The sequence below is a fragment of the Python bivittatus genome, unplaced genomic scaffold (genome assembly GCF_059951505.1).
Source record: "Python bivittatus isolate LINGU-HERP-01145 unplaced genomic scaffold, Pbiv_v1 ctg000350_np1212, whole genome shotgun sequence".
Lineage (NCBI taxonomy): Eukaryota > Metazoa > Chordata > Lepidosauria > Squamata > Pythonidae > Python > Python bivittatus.
The window spans coordinates 30,676,128-30,698,758 of NW_028277074.1; the positions used below are offsets into that span (position 1 = coordinate 30,676,128).

General features: G+C 35.2%; 1 protein-coding gene across 2 annotated transcripts in view; it reads right to left on the bottom strand.

The window, feature by feature from the left end:
- The window catches only part of POLA1 (DNA polymerase alpha 1, catalytic subunit), a 226,880-nt gene that overhangs the window by 122,997 nt on the left and 81,252 nt on the right, over positions 1-22,631 (bottom strand). For both annotated transcript variants that reach the window (XM_007421223.4, XM_088144812.1), the window contains exons 32-34: positions 22,129-22,303; positions 16,320-16,501; positions 15,041-15,172 (exon numbers count right to left, since the gene is read on the bottom strand). In XM_007421223.4, the coding sequence (XP_007421285.2) occupies positions 15,041-15,172; positions 16,320-16,501; positions 22,129-22,303 (489 nt within the window). The remainder of the gene's footprint in view (positions 1-15,040; positions 15,173-16,319; positions 16,502-22,128; positions 22,304-22,631) is intronic.

Here is a 22,631-nt window from a genome sequence, read left to right on the forward strand (position 1 = left end):
TAAAATCCCGCAGTGCCAGACGTGTCCCCCTGCTTAAGCCAGTACATGTCTAGGCCCGTCTGAAGTTTGCTAGAGAGCATTTGGATGATCCAGAAGAGGATTGGGAGAATGTCATATGGTCAGATGAAACCAAAGTAGAACGTTTTGGTCTAAACTCAACTCGTCGTGTTTGGAGGAGAGAGAATGCTGAGTTGCATCCAAAGAACACCATACCTACTGTGAAGCATGGGGGTGGAAACATCATGCTTTGGGGCTGTTTGTCTGCAAAGGGACCAGGACGACTGATCCGTGTAAAGGAAAGAATGAATGGGGCCATGTATCGTGAGATTTTGAGTGAACACCTCCTTCCATCAGCAAGGGCACTGAAGATGAAATGTGGCTGGGTCTTTCAGCATGACAATGATCCCAAACACACCGCCCGGGCAACGAAGGAGTGGCTTCGTAAGAAGCATTTCAAGGTCCTGGAGTGGCCTAGCCAGTCTCCAGATCTCAACCCCATGGAAAACCTTTGGAGGGAGTTGAAAGTCCGTGTTGCCCAGCAATGGCCCCAAAACATCACTGCTCTAGAGGAGATCTGCATGGAGGAATGGGCCAAAATACCAGCAACAGTGTGTGAAAACCTTGTGAAGACTTACAGAAAACGTTTGACTTCTGTCATTGCCAACAAAGGATATATAACAAAGTATTGAGATGAACTTTTGATATTGACCAAATACTTATTTTCCACCAAGATTTGCAAATAAATTCTTTAAAAATCAGACAATGGGATTTTCTGGATTTTTTCCCCCATTTTGTCTTTCATAGTTGAGGTATACCTATGATGAAAATTACAGGCCTCTCTCATCTTTTTAAGTGGGAGAACTTGCACAATTGGTGGCTGACTAAATACTTTTTTGCCCCACTGTATTTAAGCAACTTATACCATTATAATGCTTGCACATAGTAAACCAGAGTTTACAATATTAAACCAGAGTTAGTATGATGCACAATGATGGCTATTGATTTACTACTTATTTTGATATTTTGTTCTTAGCTCAATTATGAATCACTTTGGACATTTTTAATGCTGAAGATAAGATCATGGATTTAGAGTAATTTAATAATGAATAACTATTTTAAGTTCCCCCTTCATGGATCACTGCCTTGTCGTGGCGAAGGGGCTTGCGTAACTCAGTGAAGCCATGAGCTATACCGTGCAGGGCCACCCAAGACGGACAGGTCATGACAGAGAGTTCTGACAAAATGTGGTCCACTGGAGAAGGAAATGGCAACCCACTCCAGTATCCTTGCCAAGAAAACCCCATGGACAATGTCAAAAGGCTAAAAGATATGACACCGGAAGATGAGCCCCTCAGGTCGGAAGGTGTCCAATATGCTACTGAGGAAGAGCAGAGGGCAATTCCAAGTAGCTCCAGAAAGAGTGAAGCGTCTGGGCCAAAGCCGAAAGGACGTTCAATTGTGGATGTATCTGGAAGTGAAAAGAAAGTCCGATGCTGTAAAGAACAATATTGTATAGGTACCTGGAATGTAAGATCTATGAACCAAGGCAAGCTGGATGTGGTCAAACATGAGATGACAAGTGTGATGGAATGGAATTATGAAGGCCAGGCTCAGGGAGAAAAACATTTTCTTACATCTCCTGAGGAGCGTGGGAGATACAAGAGGCAGAGGAACTAGAGATCAAATTGCCAACATTCGCTGGATCATGGAGAAAGCACGAGAGTTCCAGAAAAACATCTACTTGTGCTTCATTGACTATGCAAAAGCCTTTGATTGTGTGGATCACAACAAACTATGGCAAATTCTTAAAGAGATGGGAGTACCAGGCCATATTACTTGTCTCCTGAGAAATCTATATGCAGGCCAAGAAGCAACAGTTAGAACCGGTCATGGAACAACTGATTGGTTCAAAATAGGGAAAGGAGTACAACAAGGCTGTATACTGTCACCCTGCTTATTTAACCTATATGCAAAGTACATCATGAGAAATGCCAGGCTGGAAAAATCACAAGCCGGAATTAAGATTGCAGGGAGAAACATCAATAACCTCAGATATGCAGATGATACCACCCTAATGGCAGAAAGTGAAGAAGAACTAAAGAGCCTCTTGATGAGGATGAAAGAGGAGAGTGCAAAAGCTGGCTTGAAACTCAACATTAAAAAAACTAAGATCATGGCATCTGGACCCATCAATTCCTGGCAAATAGAAGGGGTAGAAATGGAAGCAGTAACAGACTTCATTTATTTGGGCTCCAAGATCACCGCAGACGGAGACTGCAGCCATGAAATTAAAAGACGCTTGCTCCTTGGGAGGAAAGCTATGGCAAACCTAGATAGCATATTAAAAAGCAGAGACGTCACCTTGCCAACAAAGATCCGCATAGTCAAAGCTATGGTTTTTCCAGTAGTAATGTATGGCTGTGAGAGCTGGACCATAAAGAAGGCTGAGCGCTGAAGAATTTATGCTTTTGAACTGTGGTGCTGGAGAAGACTCTTAAGAGTCCCCTGGACTGCTAGAAGGTCAAACCAGTCAATCTTAAAGGAAATCAACCCTGATTGCTCATTGGAAGGATTGATTATGAAGCTCAAGCTCAGATACTTTGGTCATCTAATGCGAAGAGAGGACTCTTTGGAAAAGACCCTGATGCTGGGAAAGATTGAAGGCAAAAGGAGAAGAGGACAGCAGAGGAGATGGTTAGATAGCATCACTGAAGCAATGAGCATGAAACTGAGCAAACTCAGGGAGGCAGTGGAGGACAGGAAGGCCTGGCGCAATATGGTTCATGGGGTCATGAAGAGTCGGACACGACTTAACGACTGAACAACAACAACAACAACAATTTTAAGTTCAGGTTTGATCTAAAAAAGCATTAAAATAAATGAATAAAAGATAGGTTTACAAAAATATATCAGGCATATTACAGAATATGTCTGTGTTCAAAGCTAGTATATGTTAAGTAGCAGATGCTGATACTAATCAACCAAGGAACAACCATCAACATTATTCCTTATACAACTTAACAAATTCTGATGGGTATTGAACCATTAATTTTCACAGTATTACATAAAACTATTTAGTAGTTTTTAAGAGAATAACTGACACCCCTTCAGGGTAAACCAGGTCAGCAAACAGAAACCCCAAGGAATATTAGAAAATTACTTTATTGAAACCAGTTATAATAATAGAATATTGAAAGCCTGTGAAAGCTTCTTTTACCTCCCTCTTATATCCAAGAGTCAAGGCAGGGCACTCTTGAAGTTCTTTCTTATGCTTTTCTGTTTTCCTGGGTTAAGTTCTTGGTCACCGCATATTTCTCCAAGGTCATCTCTATACTTCTCTACAATAAATCTCCAGCTTATTCACACATTTTAAAAGATACGTGAAAAATACAAGGGCTCTCCTGAATCCTTAAAATTTAGGTTTGTTTTAAACATACTCACATAAATCACATGGATATAATCTATTTAATTTCCCTCAAGGCCTGTTGTGTTGCCTCATTGTAGCAGGAGAGGAGTGTCCTGAGAGGGATGAGTGAAGAATACCAAGAGATTATGACAACAGTGTATAATCCCAGCACTATCACCTGAGGAGTGAAAGTCATCCCAGATGCCCAGTTAAAGCATGCAGGCACCTACAGTATATAAGACACTGGTGAAATAAAAAAAATTGTGCAACAGAAGGCAATGATAAACCTCTCCTGTGTTTAGCAAGAGAACCACATGGATAGAGAAGATGGACAGAACCTGAAAACAAGATGAGCTGCTTGTGACTGGAGATTGGAATGCCAAAACTGGAAATATTAAGGAAGAAAACATAGTTCAACTATATGGCCTAGGAAACAGAAATGAAGCAGGAGAACGACTTTCCAATTTCTGCCAATCCAATTATTGCTTCATTGTGAACATAGTCTTATACCAACCAAAGCAACACCTATATATGTGGAGATCACCAAATGGTATAAGAAAGTGGAAGAGCTTAGTCATAACAGCAAAAATGTGTCCAGGGCTAATTCTAGAACAGAATATGAACTGCTCATGTGCTAGTTCTAAGTCAAATTAAAGCAGAAGAAAGCCAATCAGTTTCCATGATATGATCTTGAGCATATACCCAGTATTTTCAAGGAGAGTATCAGGAATCATTTGAAGCCCTGAGCTTCATTGATAGGAAACCAGGGTTACAGTTCTAGAGAAGTCTATAATGCAGGGAAAGGTAATCATCATAATCAATGAAAAAGTCCTGTTTTTAAAGATTTCTTTTATAATACAAATATATACTATGACAATACTTTACATGATAAAATATAACACAAATATGTACAACACATCTAATACAAACTATGACTGGTATTGTAGTCAGTTCCAGGTTAAAAATAATTTATATGCAAGAAGAAATACTTTAACCAAATAAATTTCTCTTTTCAAGGATTAATATTTCAATGAATAGTTGGAAATGAGAGGTTATGCAATAACTTTTTGTTTTTCATGTTGAGATTGCTATATTTCATTTGGTAAAAAAATCATAGTTATTAGGGCACCAACTTTCAAACTAAGAATCTATGTTAGATTGTCATGTGCAGAAACAATATACATGCTGGATAGAGATCACTCACTTACAGCCACATGCTTCAGAAGAAGCTCTCTAAACCCACATATTTCATTGAAAGCCCAGGGTAACACTTCAAAAATGAACCAGCTAAACAAACTTCCAATAGCACTTGACAGAGCTACACCTATTCTTCCCATTTCCAAAGCAGTACAGAATTAATTACCAGTTCTATAGATCTATTGTAAGTATAATAGACTAAAGAGCTATCACAGACACATTTATTGTAAAAGCACAATCCCAAGAGTGTCTAGTAGAGGGCCAAAACGATTAACACAAATGCTTTGTCAGATCAAAGATAAAACCTGCACCACCCAATTGAGGGATGAATTAGAACAGTGGGTTATCTTTCAAATTAACCAGGGCAGTTAGTGAGGAAAATTTCATGAAAGTGTAATTCTTAGCCTTTGTGAATCCACACAGCAGGCATTCTGCCAGCTGACAAGATGATGAAATTTTCATGCTTAAAAAAGCCTTCTTCATTCCCCAATTTAGATTAGCTAGTATTTTTCTTTTCTTTTCTTTTTTCTTTTGCTATGTGCTATTCTGCAGAAATTGTTTAAAACCTAGATCAAGCTTTCAAAAAAAAAAAATCCACTACAAAAGAAAAAAAATCTTTGGATGTCTGCCACTTTAAAACTATGAGAGTAGATAAAAATCACTCATTAAATTTATTTCAAACTAAGGAATTTATCGTGAAAAGAAATCATATTCTATTCAGATGGAATGTTTGTTATCCTCCACTCACACACAAATTATTGCATGATCAGAGAGCAAAAATATTATTTTTCAAAAAAGTTTTAAAAAAGGTAATTTGCTATTTTTCATCAATATCATGGTATCATACACCGCAATGATTTCATTACCTCTTGAGAAAAAAAAAAGAGAAAAAACAGTCCAACAAAGTCTTCTCATACTGTATAGTGTGTTCTAACTACCTTAGTCTTGAGAGCAAAATGCAATTTATTGGATAGATGGATAAACACTATCATATACTCTCCTAGATATGGGTGTTCTTTTCTTATTATCTTTCTATTCTTTAAAATTAAATGAAGTCCCATCACCTGTGGAAGATCTCTACAGGATCTGTAGCTGCCATCATTAAGCCATGTTATAATTTAGAATTATTTTCTTTTTCTCCTTTAAGTCTCTGGAGTAAAGTGATTCAGTGGAATGTTGGGAAGCTATAGGACAGTGCAGTCACCTGGTTAATATTTAAAACCCCCTCCCCAAAAAATACTTTTACAGATAGTCCTTGCTTACTAACCACAATTGGGACTGGGAACTCCATTCCTACGCGCCATGGACGCTAAGCGAAAAATCATGTGACCACACCAGACTTACGTCTCTTCTGCTTCCATTGTTAAGTGAATCACCACAGTGGTTAAGTGAGACATCACATGACCATGACTTGTGATTTTACTATTGGCTTCTCTGTTGACTCTGTTTGTTGGAAGCTAGTTGTGTAGGTTGCAAATGGTGATCACGCGACTGCAGGGACGCTGTGATGGCCGAGGATTGGTCACAAAGCTGGGTTTTTCCCCCCCAAATATTGTAACTATGAATGGTTGCTAAACAAGGCAGTTGGTAAATGAGGACTATCTATATTAAATAGCTTAAAATAGTTTATAAACAGATTCGATTCTGCAAAATATCTTGGCCAATCAATATTTGTCGCCCCCCTCAATAAATAACCCTGTCTCCCTGAGGTTTTACTAGTCTAGGACTCTGAGACTCTGTCAGCCCCACAGGATAGACCAGAGTAAGAAAACAATGCCATATGGGTCTAAAACTACAACCACAGTAACAGATGCTTAAAAGTTTGAATGTGCTTCTCTCATCCCTCACTTTATCTTTGCATGAATTAGGGAGGGGCCCTGTCTGAGGCATTTTCTCAAGTTAGTTTCTTGGAATGGACTTAAGCCACACTTGGTGGCAGATCTTCCCACTGTCCTTTAAGGCCATTCTTTATGCCCTCTACAGCCTTCCTTACACCTTTATTCTACCCACACTTCCCAAATCCATCTCCCTTAGCTTCCTCCTCTTTTGGGAATATAAGCTGGGAGGAGATACCCTACACTGTCATGCTCTGATTGGCAGTTCTGTCAACCAATCATCACATATATACCTTTTAATACATGAGTTGAATGCTAAGAACAGCATTCCACAAAATAATGTTCCATCTAACAGTTCTAAAAGGGTCCAAACTTTGCTCTATTTAGGGATATGGTATATACCTACCATACTGGAGGTGAGATTGGCCCCTTCACTCCTGGCCTTCCGGAGAGATCTGAAGACCTGGCTCTGCCACTTGGCCTGGGTTGGGGAGGGAAGTCACCAAGTGTGAGGATGGCTAGCCCCTTAGAAGCCTGTCTGCAGTCCTGATAACCATCAGCCTCTTAGACTTTTTCTTGTTTGGTAATGTTTTGTATAGTTTTTATGTTTTATATATTTATTGTTTTAATTGATTTTGTGAGCTGCCCAAAGTCCCCCATTAGGGGGAGATGGGCGGAGATAAATTAAATAAATAAATATACACTTAATCAATATGTCAGAATCTATTGAGATGCTAAGTGTTTATGATGTGGTTAGATTAAAGCCTTCAGGATGTCTAGTTGCTGATGCTGCTATACAGGATAAGAAAATCCGAAGCTGCAAAGCCAGAACTACATACAAACCTGGAATGTAAGAAGCATGAACATGGGAAAGCTCAACACAGTGAAAGATGAAATAAAACGACCACAAATTAACATCTTAGGCATCAGCAAATTGAGATGGGCTGGGATTGGACACTTTCAGTCAGATGATTACACTGTTTATTACTCAGGACAAGAAAAACAAAGAAGGAATGGCGTCGCTTTCATATTTAGGAAGGGTATAGCAAGAACAATACTTGGCTACAATGCAATCAATGATCAAATAGTATTGATTAGGCTTCGTGGATAACCTTTTAACGTGATGATCATTCAAATTTATGCTCCAACCACCGATGCAGAAGAAAAGGAGGTTGATAGGTTTTATGATCAAATTCAATTTGAAATTGACAAATCATGCATGCAAGATGTGCTGCTTATGATTGGAGACTGGAATGCCAAAGTTGGAAACATTAAAGAGGAAAATGTAGTTGGATTGTAGAGTTTAGGAAACCAAAATGAAGCAGGAGAATGACTTATCAATTTTTGCCACTCCAATATTTTCCTCAAAGGTGACATTGTCTTCAAACAACTAAAATGACACCTGTATATATGGACATCACCAGATGGAGTACATAGAAATCAAAATGAATATATTATTGCTAAAAGGAGGTGGAGAAGCCCAATTACAGCATCAAAGAGATGATCAGATGTTGACTGTGGAAAAGATCAAAACTACTCATGTGCAACTTCCAATTTAAGCTGAAGAAAAAGAAGAAAGCCAGTCAGTTTTCATGATATGATCTTGAACATATACCCAACATTTTCAAGGACAACATCAAGAATCACTTTGAAGTCCTGAATCTCACTGATAGAGAACCAGAGGAATTATGGAAGAAGAACTTAAAGTTTTGGGAATGAATGTGAAAAGAGACTGCCAAAAATGAAGAAAGAGAAAAAAGCAAACTAGATGTCGGAACAAACCATGGAAATTGCCAAGAAGATAAGAAAAGTCAAAGCCAAGAAAGACAAAAATCTTAGAAAGGAACTTAAAGAGATTCAGAGAGCTATTAGAAGAGGCAAGAAACAGTATTACAACCACATGTCTAAAGACATTAAAGATAAAAACATACATGGAAAAACAAGGAAAGTCTTTCAAAAGATCTCTGAACTCAGAAGGAAGTTCCAACCTCAAACTGGTATGCTAAAAGACACCAATGAACAGATAGTAACCAATCTGCAGAAGATCAAACAAAGATGAAAGGAGTATACTGAAATACTGTACAGTGGATATGTCAACATCCAAAATACCTTAGAAGGTAATTCCTTTTTACAAGAACCTCTGGCACTAGAAGATGAAGTTAGATCAGCACTCCAGTCATTACCAAGTCGAAAGACTACAGGAAGTGATGGAATTCCCAAAAATATATGGCAAATAACAGAAGAACACGAGATATTACTGCTGTTGGAGAATGGAGATAATGGAGAAAACCAAAGAATATAAAAAAGAAGCCACTATGTGCTTCATTGATTATAGAAAGGCTTTCAGTTGTATCAATCACATCAAGCTGTGGAATGTGCTCAGAAAAAATGGGAATCCCAGAATATCTCATAGTCCTCAAGAAAAACTTATATACAGGTCAGGAAGTCACAGTATGGACAGAATATGATGAAACAGACTAGCTCCAGGGTGGCAAAGGAGTGCGACAAGGCTGAATACTCTCCCCTTATTTGTTTGGCAAATTTATACAGCCGCCATCTCACACACGATTCTGAGTGTGTATAAAATTAAAAACACAAAAAACAATGCAACAATAAAAAAACCAAAAATAATTAAAAGCAATAAACACCATTAAAAACCAGTAAAAAAACCCCCATAATCTACAGGACAGCAAATTTCCCTAGCAATACAGCCACTTTGCAGGCTTCATACCCATGTTACTGGATCCCTAGGCCAGATGGCAAAGTCTTGTTTTCAGGCAATTCCGGAAGAACAGCAAGGTTGGGGCCAATCTGACTGCAGGGGGATGATGTTCCAAAGGGTGGGTGCGGCAGCGGAAAAGGTCCTCCTTCTGGATCCTGTCAGTTGATGTTCCTTTGTGGATAGGACTCACAACATGCCCTTCCTACTGGACCTGATGGGACTGGTAGATGTGATTGGGGAGAGGCAGTCCCTCAAATAACCAGGCCCCATGCCATGGTGGGCTTTATATGTCGTTACCAGCATCTTGAATTACTAGAAGCAAACTGGTAACCAATGTAGCTCACTCACCTATATGCTAAATATATATTAAGGGAAGCTGATTTTAAAGTTGGAGGAAGAAACATAAATTTATCTATGTTGTGGTGTTATGCTGATGGCACTACCCTGATAGCCCAAAATGCACAAGATCTGCAAGTAATAAAAGTCAAGGTGTACAGTGAAAAAATGGGACTAAAATTAAATGTAAATAAGTCCAAACTAATGACAACAGATAGAACAACCAGCCATAGAATTGGCAATGAAGGTATCTAAGTGGTGGATAGCTTCTGTCTTTTAGGATCAATCATCAACAGTAAAGGAACAAGCAGTCAAGAAATAGAATGCAAACTAACCTTGATACAACAGCCATGAAGATCTTGGAAAAGATATTCAAATGCCATGATGTGACTATAGCTACAAAGATCAGACTAATGTAAGCAATGGTATTCCCTGTAACATTATTCGGAAGAGGAAGTTGAACACTGAAGAAGGCGGATAGGAAGGATATTGACACTTTTGAACTTTGGTATTGGAGAATACTGTGGACAGCCAAGAAAACAAACAAATGGATCATCCAACAAATCAACCCAGAGTTCTTACTCAAGGTACAAATGAGCAGGCTCAAATTATCTAACTTTGGACACATTATACAAAGACCTAGCTCTCTGAAGAAGTCTGTTATGCTGGGAAAGGTAGAAGGAAAGAGAAGAAGAAGACAACCAGCAGCAAGGTGGATGGATTCACTTACAGTGGCAATAAATACACTGTTGGAAGACCTGAAAGACCAGATTAGGGACAGATCATCATGGAGAAAATCCATCTATGTGGTCACTAGGAGTTGACAGCAACTTCATGGCACATAATCAATGAATCAGTCAAGATGATAAAGCAATTAAAAATTAAAGTCAAACATTAATATTTGACTTTAATAATAACAATACTAATATTAATAAAACATTAACAATAATATTAATATTTTTAATATTGTCTTGCCAAAGAGAGATACAAGGACTTGATTTAAATTATATTTTCCCTTGGACTCTTTCCTGTATATGCTGAGGAAGCAAAATTATTTTTATCAGCCCCACCAAAGTCTGAGTTCCACAGAAGACTAGGTTTGAATGCACAACGTGTATAAAATACATGCAGTCATAATTAAAACCCCAAGGAATTAATATCAAGGAATAAAAATTTGATCTGAATCTTCTTGCGTAAATGCTGTTCAAACTAATATTTGAGTGCTCAAATGCTAGATTTGGAGCTGGGACAAATGTGCCAAACGAGCAACATGATCTCGTACTTTCTTAATGTGTATGTAATAAAAAATCAGTGTACCTCAAATTAGCAGACAATGAAAAAATGGTTAAATCTATAATGGATACACAAAGTGATATCATTTAAGCACATATTACACAGCCGAACAGTAATTATATTATTTATGTATCAAATGATCATCAACATCAAATTCTAATCTTCTGAAAATACATCAGTATTTCATTATACATTTTTCAATGAAGCTATACCTTTGCTAATAGTTTGTATTAGCACACCCTTTAAAGTTGCACTTTACATCACTACTACTTGAAGAAAAAGTGGGGAGGAGGAACAAATAAAGAAACGAAAAATCTAATTACAATCATTATTAATTGGTATACTTACTTTCTAATAATCAGGTCAAAGGGTTTAAACAAATTAAACTATTAATTATAATACTGATTTGATTCCTGTATTTTCCCTTTTTTGTGGCTGAAGATGTTTCAAGTCATACAAATATAGCAGGATTCCCAACCAGTTCATTTCCTGACAATGAATATAATGAAGAAAAACTAAGACATCTAGAATGTATCAGGAAAATCCAAGTTCAGATCTCCATTTATCCATGCAATTAATTGCATGTCCTTGACCCAGTTAATATCCCCACCTAAACTCACATGGTAACTGAATGGAGAAAGTGGGGGGAGGGGGACTACAGGAAGAGCACCTAGGGAAGGCACAACATAAATAATGAAAAACGTAAGAGCTAGAGAAAAAGCAACAAATACACATATGTGCACAGATTGTTTAAAAGTTATTTTAACATTGTAGTAGACAAGTTTTAACTCAGCACTGAAAATTAAAAAAGATCAAATGGGACCTGTCCACAACCTAATAGCAAACCTAGCATATGTTTCCTTGGGCTCTCTTGTCTCAATTCCTTCATTTTTCAGGGCGATAACATAAGAATGAAAGCCAATGTAGTGTAGTAGTTAAGTCAGACTAGAAATAGGTAGACCCAGGTGAACATCCTCAGTTACATAAATTCACCAGCTATGAGCCAGTCCAGGCACTCTCTCTCTCTGTCCAACCTACCTCACAAAGTTTTTGTTATGAGAGAGAAAATAGGCTTTGTACTATGGCTGGATAGAAGTATATACCAAATAAAAATATACAATATGATATAATATGATACTATATATGCTATGAATTAGGGAAATTAGGAAATTGCCATATTTTCCCAATTTCATCTTAATGATCCAACAGATGCTCAGTCATTATTTCCACCTAGATGTTCCCTCTTCAGCCTATTCTGAAGAACTTTTCTTCTTTATTCCTGCCACTCTTAGTTCAAAATTTTGTGGAAATAAGTGAACAGAAAAGTAGTATTATCAGAAATCAACCAGTAACCTTGTAGAACTGTCAGTTAAGAATGGTTGTTAGATTCTGTGGGAGTTGTGAAAAGTCAGTCTGGTTGGGAAAATCTTCACAGAGCAGCTAAATTCAAGTGTTATAGAAATAAACAGAGAGGTTTTAGTGGGAAATTAAGTGAAGAACTGGCAGTAAGAAATGTTGGGAAAAGAAGCAAAAATATAAGGAAAATCAAAAGCAGAAAGAAAGAATTGAGGAGGAGTAACCAATGAAAAGTAAGTAGCTCGCATGGAAGGAACAGTATATTTCTGCTAATAATGAATATGAATTCCCTATTTATTTGAATCTAAACTACTTTTAGAGAAGTTTGTAAAATACATTATAGAATGTTATATGTATTATTTACATAAATGGCAAATTTTAAATGTGAGGTGAAATCCTATATTGCATTTTAGCAGTTTGCATACTGTAGTATTAATGTTAATAATACTATATCTAACATTCTTCAAACTGTAGGAAAGATTTTAATACAAAACCACTTTTGAACTGTGTCTTCTCACCAACCATACTAGCATAAATCTATAATATAAATCTATCAACTTGAAATCTGCTATTTTAAAATGCTGGTATTGTTCTCTATTAATATATAATAAAGCATAAGCATATTCACAAATCTGATATGAGAATAACAAAATCACAATTATTAAATTTATGCCATTGTTTTAAAATAATTTTCAAGCAACATGTTGTTAAACCAGCATCTCTTATGCTCATATTTACCACATATGTAGTTTCAAAATATGAACTACATTATCAGAAAATATTACAGTCAAGATATGATTTTTAGCAGAATGGTCCTTTGCAATTCTTGCAGAACTGAACAAACATTGAAATTAAGGAATTTTTGCCATTAAGTCTTCTAAATAAACACTTCCATAATTAAGGGCAACTATGTGAGTGGCAGAGTTCAACGATACATTTTGGAGAAAAAGTGACCTTTTCCCACTTATTATGAAACTACATCAGAAATGTGGTATACAATTTTGCAAAAAAAGTATTTATTTTGGGATAAATACATATATACTAGTTACTCTGAATACATGGTATTGTACTAAGTTTTAACTCATTCTTTAAATAATAGGCATTTTGTATCAAATTGTGTTTATCTGCTGAACAAATTACTGCTCTTCCCCTATCCTTCCCTCCCTGCACCCCTCAAATCTACTCTACTGGGCTGGAAGATTCTCCATCAGAGATCCATGCAATGAAACTCCATTTTGAAAGCAGAAACTGAGTGTAAATATGAAAATATTTAGTAATTTTTAAATATATTTTTATATTTCAAATCTTGCATCATTATGCTGCAAGGAAGAAAACAGCAAATTTGTTCCATTTCTTATACATTAGATTCAATTATACTGATATAATGGACAACAAAACCTACAGATCTTCAGTGTTTTCCCTGGCCGTTTATGCAGTTCCACATAATCTTATGAATAACTATGTTCTTTGTCTAGACTTTTTAGTTCTATATCTTCAAGGTAAACCACATAAATTATGTCCATATTAGGTATATTTTCCCAAACACTGATATATTCCCAAACTAGAAAATGCACTTTTAAAGTGCACTGTTATTGATTTTTAAATAGAAAATCTAGCGTACGCTAAAGATTTCTGGGTTTTCCAAAGATGATACATCATAAGGGCTTTTGTTAATCCACTTTCATATTACTTCTATTTGAATAACTCAGGCTATATTTCTGCAATTCATCAAGCTACACTAAGTTCAGTATGTATCTGCAACTATTCTTGGAAAACTTTTTTTTAATTTTAATCAACCTTTTAAATTATTACAATATGTTAATCTTCAGAATAAGTTCTGTGAGTTTACATTTCCTGAAACATTTCAGTTATGAAACTGCAACCCTAAAGGAAGCTAAAGAAAAGCTTTAGCTTAGTGGCTGCTCCGGTGCTTCTCAGAAAGACCATCACGGAAATGTGAGACCAGCCTGGCCCTGTACATGAACCCAAGAGGAAGCAGTTTCACTCTTCCTTTGCAGAAAGAGCGCCTAAGAATGTGGTCACTAATAACCACCTTCTTTCCTTTTTATTAATATTGACAGCATGAACTATATTCATTCAGTTTGAAATGTGATTAATAATGCAGTTTATTTTCAGCTGAAAAATGGGATAAAATGGATTGAAGATAGAAAACACATATTCTTCTTACTAATGCAAACTACCCTTCATACAACCTTTTCACTACCAGAAAAATTGCTGCAGAAATGTATTTGCATACTCTATAACATTTTATAAATAAGGCTGCATACTATCATTTATCACATATTCTGAAATTTAAAGTATTTCAGAAAATAATAACAACACTTGAAAAGTGCTTTGTATATTCTTTCAAATTTAGCTGAAAGATTTCAACTAAATTTCCAAAAATAGCATCAAGTATAAAATGCTAAAGAGCGGTTCAGATAACACAATCTCAGTCAGATACCAGTATATTAAGGATAAACAGTATGACAATATGCCACTTTCCTCACCACCAACCTCTTCCACAGCTTGGTATCAGTGAAGATATCCTGATTTCTCAAGTCTTAATTTCTGTGAATCTTAAAACTGTGATTTAAGACCTTCCACCAAATAAGGATATGAAAGAAAAACTGCTTTCATATCCTGGTCTGAGCTAAACTCTTAAACCAGTTTCCTAATTCAGCAATTTAAGAAACTAAGATACTTTTGCCAAGTCAGGAACAGGAGGTGGAGTAAGAGGCAGGATCAAATCAGCATAATGTTATTCCGAGTTAAATAAACCATGATTTAGCATTTGAAGAACTTGTAATTTAAGCAGGTCATTTTTCTTATTAAATATAATGATTCAATCAGGAAAAGATGTGGTTAAATACAGACTAAAAGTAAGTTACTCACACTGTAATATTTTTTTATGAAGCTTCTTATATCCAAGATTAATTTGTTGTTAATTTGCATACTGTAATTTAAAAGATTTTCATTACATCCTTCTGGGTTACAGCATACCACACTGGCTTTAAATTTTCCACCCTAGAGATACAAAATGAAAATGAAAATAAAAATGTGAGGTCTCACGCAAGAACACATTTTAAAAACATACAAAGTGATACCTTTATCCTACCATTGTGTTGTTGACAACTGATATTACATACTAGAATGAATATACTGAATATTACTGGAAGATTTGCAAGCTTGGTACCCAAACATAATTTTCAGTATATCTATACAGAGATAAGACTAACTTAAATAAAATGTTGTAATAAAGAAATGCACTATAGATCAGCAGACAGGCTTTGAGACTCCCTATTACTGCTTAAAAACTGTACTTTTATGATCTAATCCAACACTAACAACATTAAGCAATTCCAGGTGGGAAAGACTGCAGAGCTTGACATCCGCTCTTCTTACACTTAGACCATCTGTAAGTTGTCAAGCCTCTGTGCAATTAACTATCTTATTTACAGCTGTAATGAAACAAAGTCAAGGATTTACCAAGTATTGGCTGATCTCTGTCTGCCTTTTCCTCTCACTTGCTTCCAACAACTGCTTTGTTTTGATTCAAAGAACACAGAACATCTGCTGTTTGTCCAAATTAACTTAAAATAATTACTTTTAATTTAGATAAAGAATTTATTTGCTTTAACTTTCAAGGTTTTCACTACTCCACAGCCTGCTAATTTGCCAATAACTAGTACATGCATAACATTGCAATAGAGTTAAATAGTTGGCTCTATTTCAAGTTCTGATCCAAGGTCACAGATACATTTTTGGCAGCACTTCTTAACGTGAATTTACCCGATGACTCTTTATGTCTGATGTACAAAGACAGCAGGAAAGATAATACTTATGAAACTTCTATATAAAAGGGAAGAGAAATGTAAAAATACAAATAGAAATTTAGGAAAAATCCTCTCCTCTAATTAGTTTGATTTAGAATAACCAAATGTCATTTAAATAGGATTTATTAACTGGGCAGTTTGAGATACCAGCAATGTGGAAAATTCTGCAGAATTCAGAGTAGGGTTGCCAAAATGATATAAGAAAATATGCAAAATTAAGTTGATGTTAATATATAAAAGCCCATTATGGGGGGAAAAAACATAAGTTTTTTCCTTTCCCTTAGTATCTTCCCTAAAACAGAGAATCTGTTCAAAAATTGTAAACACCAAATACTAACCAAGCAACGAAAGACATTATCATAAATGTTTTCTGTCCCACATTTTGGACAGGCAAACTTGAATCTCTTGCAGTCTTTATATTTTTCTTCATCAGTTTGCAGAACTGGGCCACCAAGCAAATCATATTTCTCCTCATCTTTATGATAATGTTGATGGACTTTGAACTGTGAGGGATCCATTCCTGTTAATAAGAAATATAAATTCAAAGTCTAAAGAAAGCAATTCTTTTGAGTTGGCACATCAGCTTCAAATGGGAGTCACAAAATCCAAAATAGAACTGAATTCTCAGGATGAGGTACTTTAAAAAAAGAATACATTTTCTCATTTTTACCTGGAATAAAGATCTGAGTAACATGATGAAATTACCTATCTTTTCACACAAAATTGCTTTATAAATAAAGCAAGCACAATGCATAATCTATCATGGGGAGTATGCAATAGAACATTTGTTTATGAACATGCTACTTCTGGAGAATAGATTTATTGCTATTTTCTTAAGTGACACTAGAGAATGCTGAATAAAATTGTGCATCTTTATTAGAAAACAGAATGGCATCATTAAAATGAAAGAGAGAATATAAAAACCCATTAAAAGAAGCCTGACTGTACTGTTATTACACACTCCTTTAAGACTGTACACAACTGCCAACTCAGACTTCAATGCAGTGGTCGATTTCATTTTGGCTCAGTGGTTAACAGCATGTAGTTTCAATCTAATGCAGTCGTTAAAATTCAGCAGCAGCATTTAAAAAGTCAGAATTGAAGACAAAAAGCACTTTTGATTACCAGGACCCAGAAAGTTTAAAAAAATATGAGCACCTACTATTTGTTATTGTACAAATATGTTTTTTTATTTAGAAATGCAGCAGGATATATTAAAATTCTCAAATAAAGGGTACTAATTTAATAGACAAGCATACAGAAAAAATAATTTAGATGAATGTCAATACTGTTACAGAGCCAAACCATATTTGAGAGAAAGAGAGAGAGAGAGAGAGAGAGAGAGAGAGAGAGAGAGAGAAGGGGGGTTAGTAATATGTACAGTATTTACCTCAAGAAAATTTAGCAATATATTTTATATAAGCATTTCTATTTCTAGTGATAAGAGAAGAATTTATCATTCCAGTAAGACATAAAATTAGGAATCTTTTCTACAGAGTAAAAGACATTTATCCTTGATATACATGCAACCCATTTTGATAAATATCTCTTTATTTTATTTGATGATATTTAGGTTTGGCATTAATCCCAGTTTGATTTCTTGAAATAAAAAACTGGCCTTCTTAAAAAGAATGTTCAATATTCAACTAAAACTACTTCATATGTTCATTAGAAGTGCAAGCTACATACTACCTTTGCTGAAGCAATTATAAAATACTTTTCATACATATCACTGTGACTTCTGATTCTATTCTGGAGTGTGGTTGATGGATTGAACTCTGAGAACTGGTGCCCATTTTAGCTACTTAATGCTTTAGAAGGTCATTGCCATAAAATATTATCTACCTGGATTCTTAAAAGTACTATTAATAAAATGAATTGAAATTCTGATTATCAATTATTAATGACACAGATAGTAAGTTTATAAGAATTTTTATTTATACACACACACACACACACATTTATATCTCCTACAAAGAACGCTAGATGAAACATTACTGAAAATTAGTTTCTATTGTAATATTTTAAATTCAATTGAAAAAATCTTGAATTATATTTACATTTTGGTTAGTTTTATTCTTTTTTAGGTATTCATTACAGCACAAAACTACATTCTGATAACCTGCTATTTAAGCATTCTTGACTCTTAAAGGATTTCAAAACACTTAACTAGTTTTTACTTATGGTGTTATGTATATAATATTCAATAACAATGCAAAACCACATTATTTATTTAGTAGTATTAGATTTTTTCTTTTAAAAAATTGAAATTAATAACCTGAGAGGCACAAGTAATCCTTTTGCCATTAAAAAGCAACTATATACAGATTTATGCAATAGAAATTTAGTAATGTCAGTGAGATCCTATCAATAACAGTTACTGACAATACCATAAAATCACAAACATGAACCTGACTCAGTAATGCATTTAAATAAGCAGAAAGGCAACCTGTTTTAGAAGTATAATTTCAAATAAATATTGTATTTTTATCACAGATTATTACTTGGCTGCATTATTACTTGGCTCATCCAGTTTTGAACAATAATTTAAGCATCTCCAAAGTCTTGAAAAAATGAAGTTAGCCAACAGCACATTTAAAATCTGCACAATATATTTGAGTATCTAAACCCAGAAGACTTATTCATATTGAATTAACTTCCTTAGCTCGTGGATGCATTAGTCAAAATTCATTCTAATCTATTTTTTCACATATGCTTTTTATAACTGATCAAATTATGAGAAGTAAAGTCAACATTTTAACCACAAACTGATCTGTTATGCTGGAAGTCATTATATTCTATTAATCTCAGTAAAAGCCCAGTAAGCCTTGATCTGATCACACCTTGGGGAAAATATAAAAAATGTAAAGTCTCAATTATTACATAATATTTGTTAGGTTATTATATAATAATTGCTAGGATAATTATGCTTGAAATTTAGCAGTCATACATTGCATATCAAAATTCTATTTAGTCTCAATTGGCAAGATGATTAGATGCATTATTTCAAAAATTAGCTTTTTTAAAAAATAAACTGATTAAAAAGCCTTACTTCTGTATATGCAAGTTTAAAGTTAATCACCTTGTAGCTTAATTCATGAAATATTTTGCGAAATAAATAGAAAATAGTGTCTAGTGCTGCCATCTAGAGGTTTCCAGCTTGAATCTCTTTAAAAATAAAAGAATTGTTCTCTAGTGTCTGGACCATGATTATTCAGCCTACAAAAACTCAACTTTAAGAAATATTAAACTATGAAATATGCTTATGAACATCCATAAAAGCTGCATATTTTGCAAACTGATTGTACTCAGTAGAAATGTATTTATTTGGCTAAAACCACCACCAACAAATAAATAAAATTTTGTAGTTTAATCCCAACTTTACTTAAAGTTTGGGGGGGCAGGGAGTTGGCAATGCTCACAAGACCAACAGATACTGCCCCACTGATTCTCAAAATTAAATCAAAATTTAATTAAAAAAATTAAATGACTAAAATCCATGTTCATACATAAGATGTCATAAGGTTTGGACCCTTTCTAATTGTATTTATTTTAAATGAAATGTACTGATTTTATTTTAATTTTACTTATATAGTGCCTGCTACATCATGTAACACCACAATTTTGGCTTATGGCTAACTGAAGAGACAGCTATATTGATAGCAAACTTTCCTACAGCAGCTCTCAGACTCTGGACTATGACCCCTCTCCCCAGGAAACAGCTGTGAAGAACTTGAAGGAGGAGGTTGCAAAATCTAATCCTGAATGAGTTTTCACAGTGCTTCTACTTTGCCTAGGCATGCCTGTTGAGGGTTTGCATAGGCAAGAAGAGCAAAGCTAGAACAAGTTTTGACAGCATTCCTGGCTACCAGGGAATTACAGGTAGTTCTTGTTTAGCAACTGCCACATACAGTGACTGTTCATAGTTACAATAGTGATGAAAAAGTAACTTGGCAACCTATCCTTGCATTTATGACCTTCTCAGGTCTGTAAAGCAAAGGAAAGCTGAGGTAAGATCATAAGCACAGTCACAGTTTCACTCAGTGGCTATTTCACTTAGCAACTGAGTTACCAGTCACAATAGTGGTCACTAAATGAGGACTACCTGTGTTTATTTATTGGAGCATTCCTTTCTTCATCTTTTAGGAGGCTGTAATACTATAAAAATTGAGAATCCCTGCCCTATATCAAGATTCAGAAATTATTCTGAAATTCTGCAAAAGAATCCCCTGATTTATTGATTTCTAAAAGCCAAATTATGCTCAAAGACAGCTATTTGAAAATGTTATGTGTATAATAGCATGGCTTGGGTTCTCCTGACATTCCTCAGGTATTACACGAGTGAAAAATGACTGCCCTATGATTTGGTTTTCAATAATGAAAAACTCTGAAACAAAACTATCCCCTGAAAGAAGCAACCACTCACTGTTTTACCCAAAACAGACCTGAATGCATCTGCAAAAAGAGACTAAAATTAATAGCAATTTGTACAAGTTCACATCACTCAGATTATAGCTAAAGAAATGAAACAAATACTTCCAAACTCATTACAACTATACCAGAGGAAGTAGGGGCATGGAAATCTAACAACAGTTAGATTAAGTCCTATAATATTAAACTATAGTTTCTTTATACATTCTATTACTACGGGATAGTTTGGATATAATGCTAAGCCATAAATCAGCGTTTTTCCCAAATCAGTTTGTCTTGACTATCAGAAAATATTAAGAAAGTAGGATGGCCTAATCCATCCTGCAATTGGTAAACTGGAAAGTTTTCCCTTGAACAAAATAATCCACTGAAAATTGGAAATTATTAATATTCTTTTACAAATGGCAAATATGTAGTCTGTCCATTAATAACTTTATCACCCTTAGAAGCAATTTTCTGTATTTTTAAACCACGAGTATAGCAATAAAAGAACTCCCTTGAGAATGGAAAAGAAAATGCAATACAAATGAGAAGACACAGCAACACTTTTAGGATGCATTGTATAGGTGGGTCACTTATATACTAGCAAGAGGAAAGTACAAGTAATGCAGATGTTTTTTCATCTTCCACCAAAAAAATAACGTTGAAATTTAGCATCATTCTTAGCATCAGCATTCCAACTGCCAAAGGTCTCTAGGAATTGGGTCTAAAAATATTTCTTTGAAAGAGATACAAACTGTTTTAGTGGGATTCAGGTATATATAAAGAGTTCTAGAAATGTCTTCTACAAAGATGTAGTCATCAAAATAGGTAGAAAACTGGACAAATAAAGATATTGTAGATATTCCCTCCAACAAGTAAGCTAGACTTCTCCAACTAGCATAAACTTTGACATCCCAGTTGAGAATTCAAATACAACACATCTGGGGGTCACTAGGTTAGGGAAGTCTGAACTAAGCCATAATATTCCAACTGGATCACTTTCCAGAGGCACATAAACTAATACAAAATCTTCCCTGAGAGATATGGATTAAATTGGTTTGGATTTCTTAATACAGAATTAACCTTTAAAGTAAGTAATGACACAAGATTTAACATCATGATCTCTATTTAAAGTATCAAGCTGTACTTGGTTTATAATTACTTATAACCAAAGCAATTATGCACTGATTGATGTTTCTTATTTTATTCACCTGTAACCATTAGTCACCATAAATACCATCTGATGGAAATATAGGATACGTATTTAAAGAACAAGATAACCTGTTGAATACATTTAGACTATTGGAATGCATTGTTTTAAGGGCAGTTTGGGTTAACCATAACTGTGCTAAAGTTTCACAAAAGAATTTATACACAAGAAAATTGAGTAGTACAAAACTATGGATATATTTTCTGCTGTTAGCTTAAAATTGCAGGAAAGGCCCCATGGGGTCTCAAAATATTAGTACTAAGGCCTTGTTGCAGACTAATCTGAAATTCTTCAGCATCTCCCACCTATCTGTCTCACTGGGCCAGATGAATTTACTCATTCATTAGATGTCATATAGATGCATATAAAATGTACCCACACAGCACATCTTTTACTTCTTAATCTCTCTCAATAGGCTTAATAGCATGGTGACATTACACAGCAAAAATGTGAGAATTCATATTTGTTATGAGAATATGCCTACATTCTCATAACAAATATGAACACTGCTCTACAATACTTACCAAGCCATGCTGCAATAAGAACAGAATCAATTCCCTGGATGGGTTCACAGATACGAGCTACTACTGGATGAATTTGTTGTGACAGGTAATACTGAAAATCAACAGTAAGATTTGCTTGCTTCTTCAGTTGTTCTGGAGCATATGCTCTCTGGCTGGCACTCAGATTTGATCCATCCTTCACAAAGAGACAAAGAATGAATGAATGTACTGACACAAGTTGTATTCTTCATTTTTTTTTTGTCCCTTCTGGTCAGTCTTGACTCCTGGTGACTGCTTGGACAAGTCCATGCAGTTTTCCTGCAACATTTTTGCAAATGGTTTGCCATTGCCTTTCTCCTAGGCTGAGAGTGAGTGACTGGCACAAAGCCAGCTGGGTTGGTAGGACCAGAACTCAGTCTCCTCGTTTCTAGTCCACTGCTCTTAACCACTACACCAGACTGGCTCTCTGTCCTTCATTTAGGAAAGTACATATAAAATAGAGTAATATTTATTTGCAATTACTA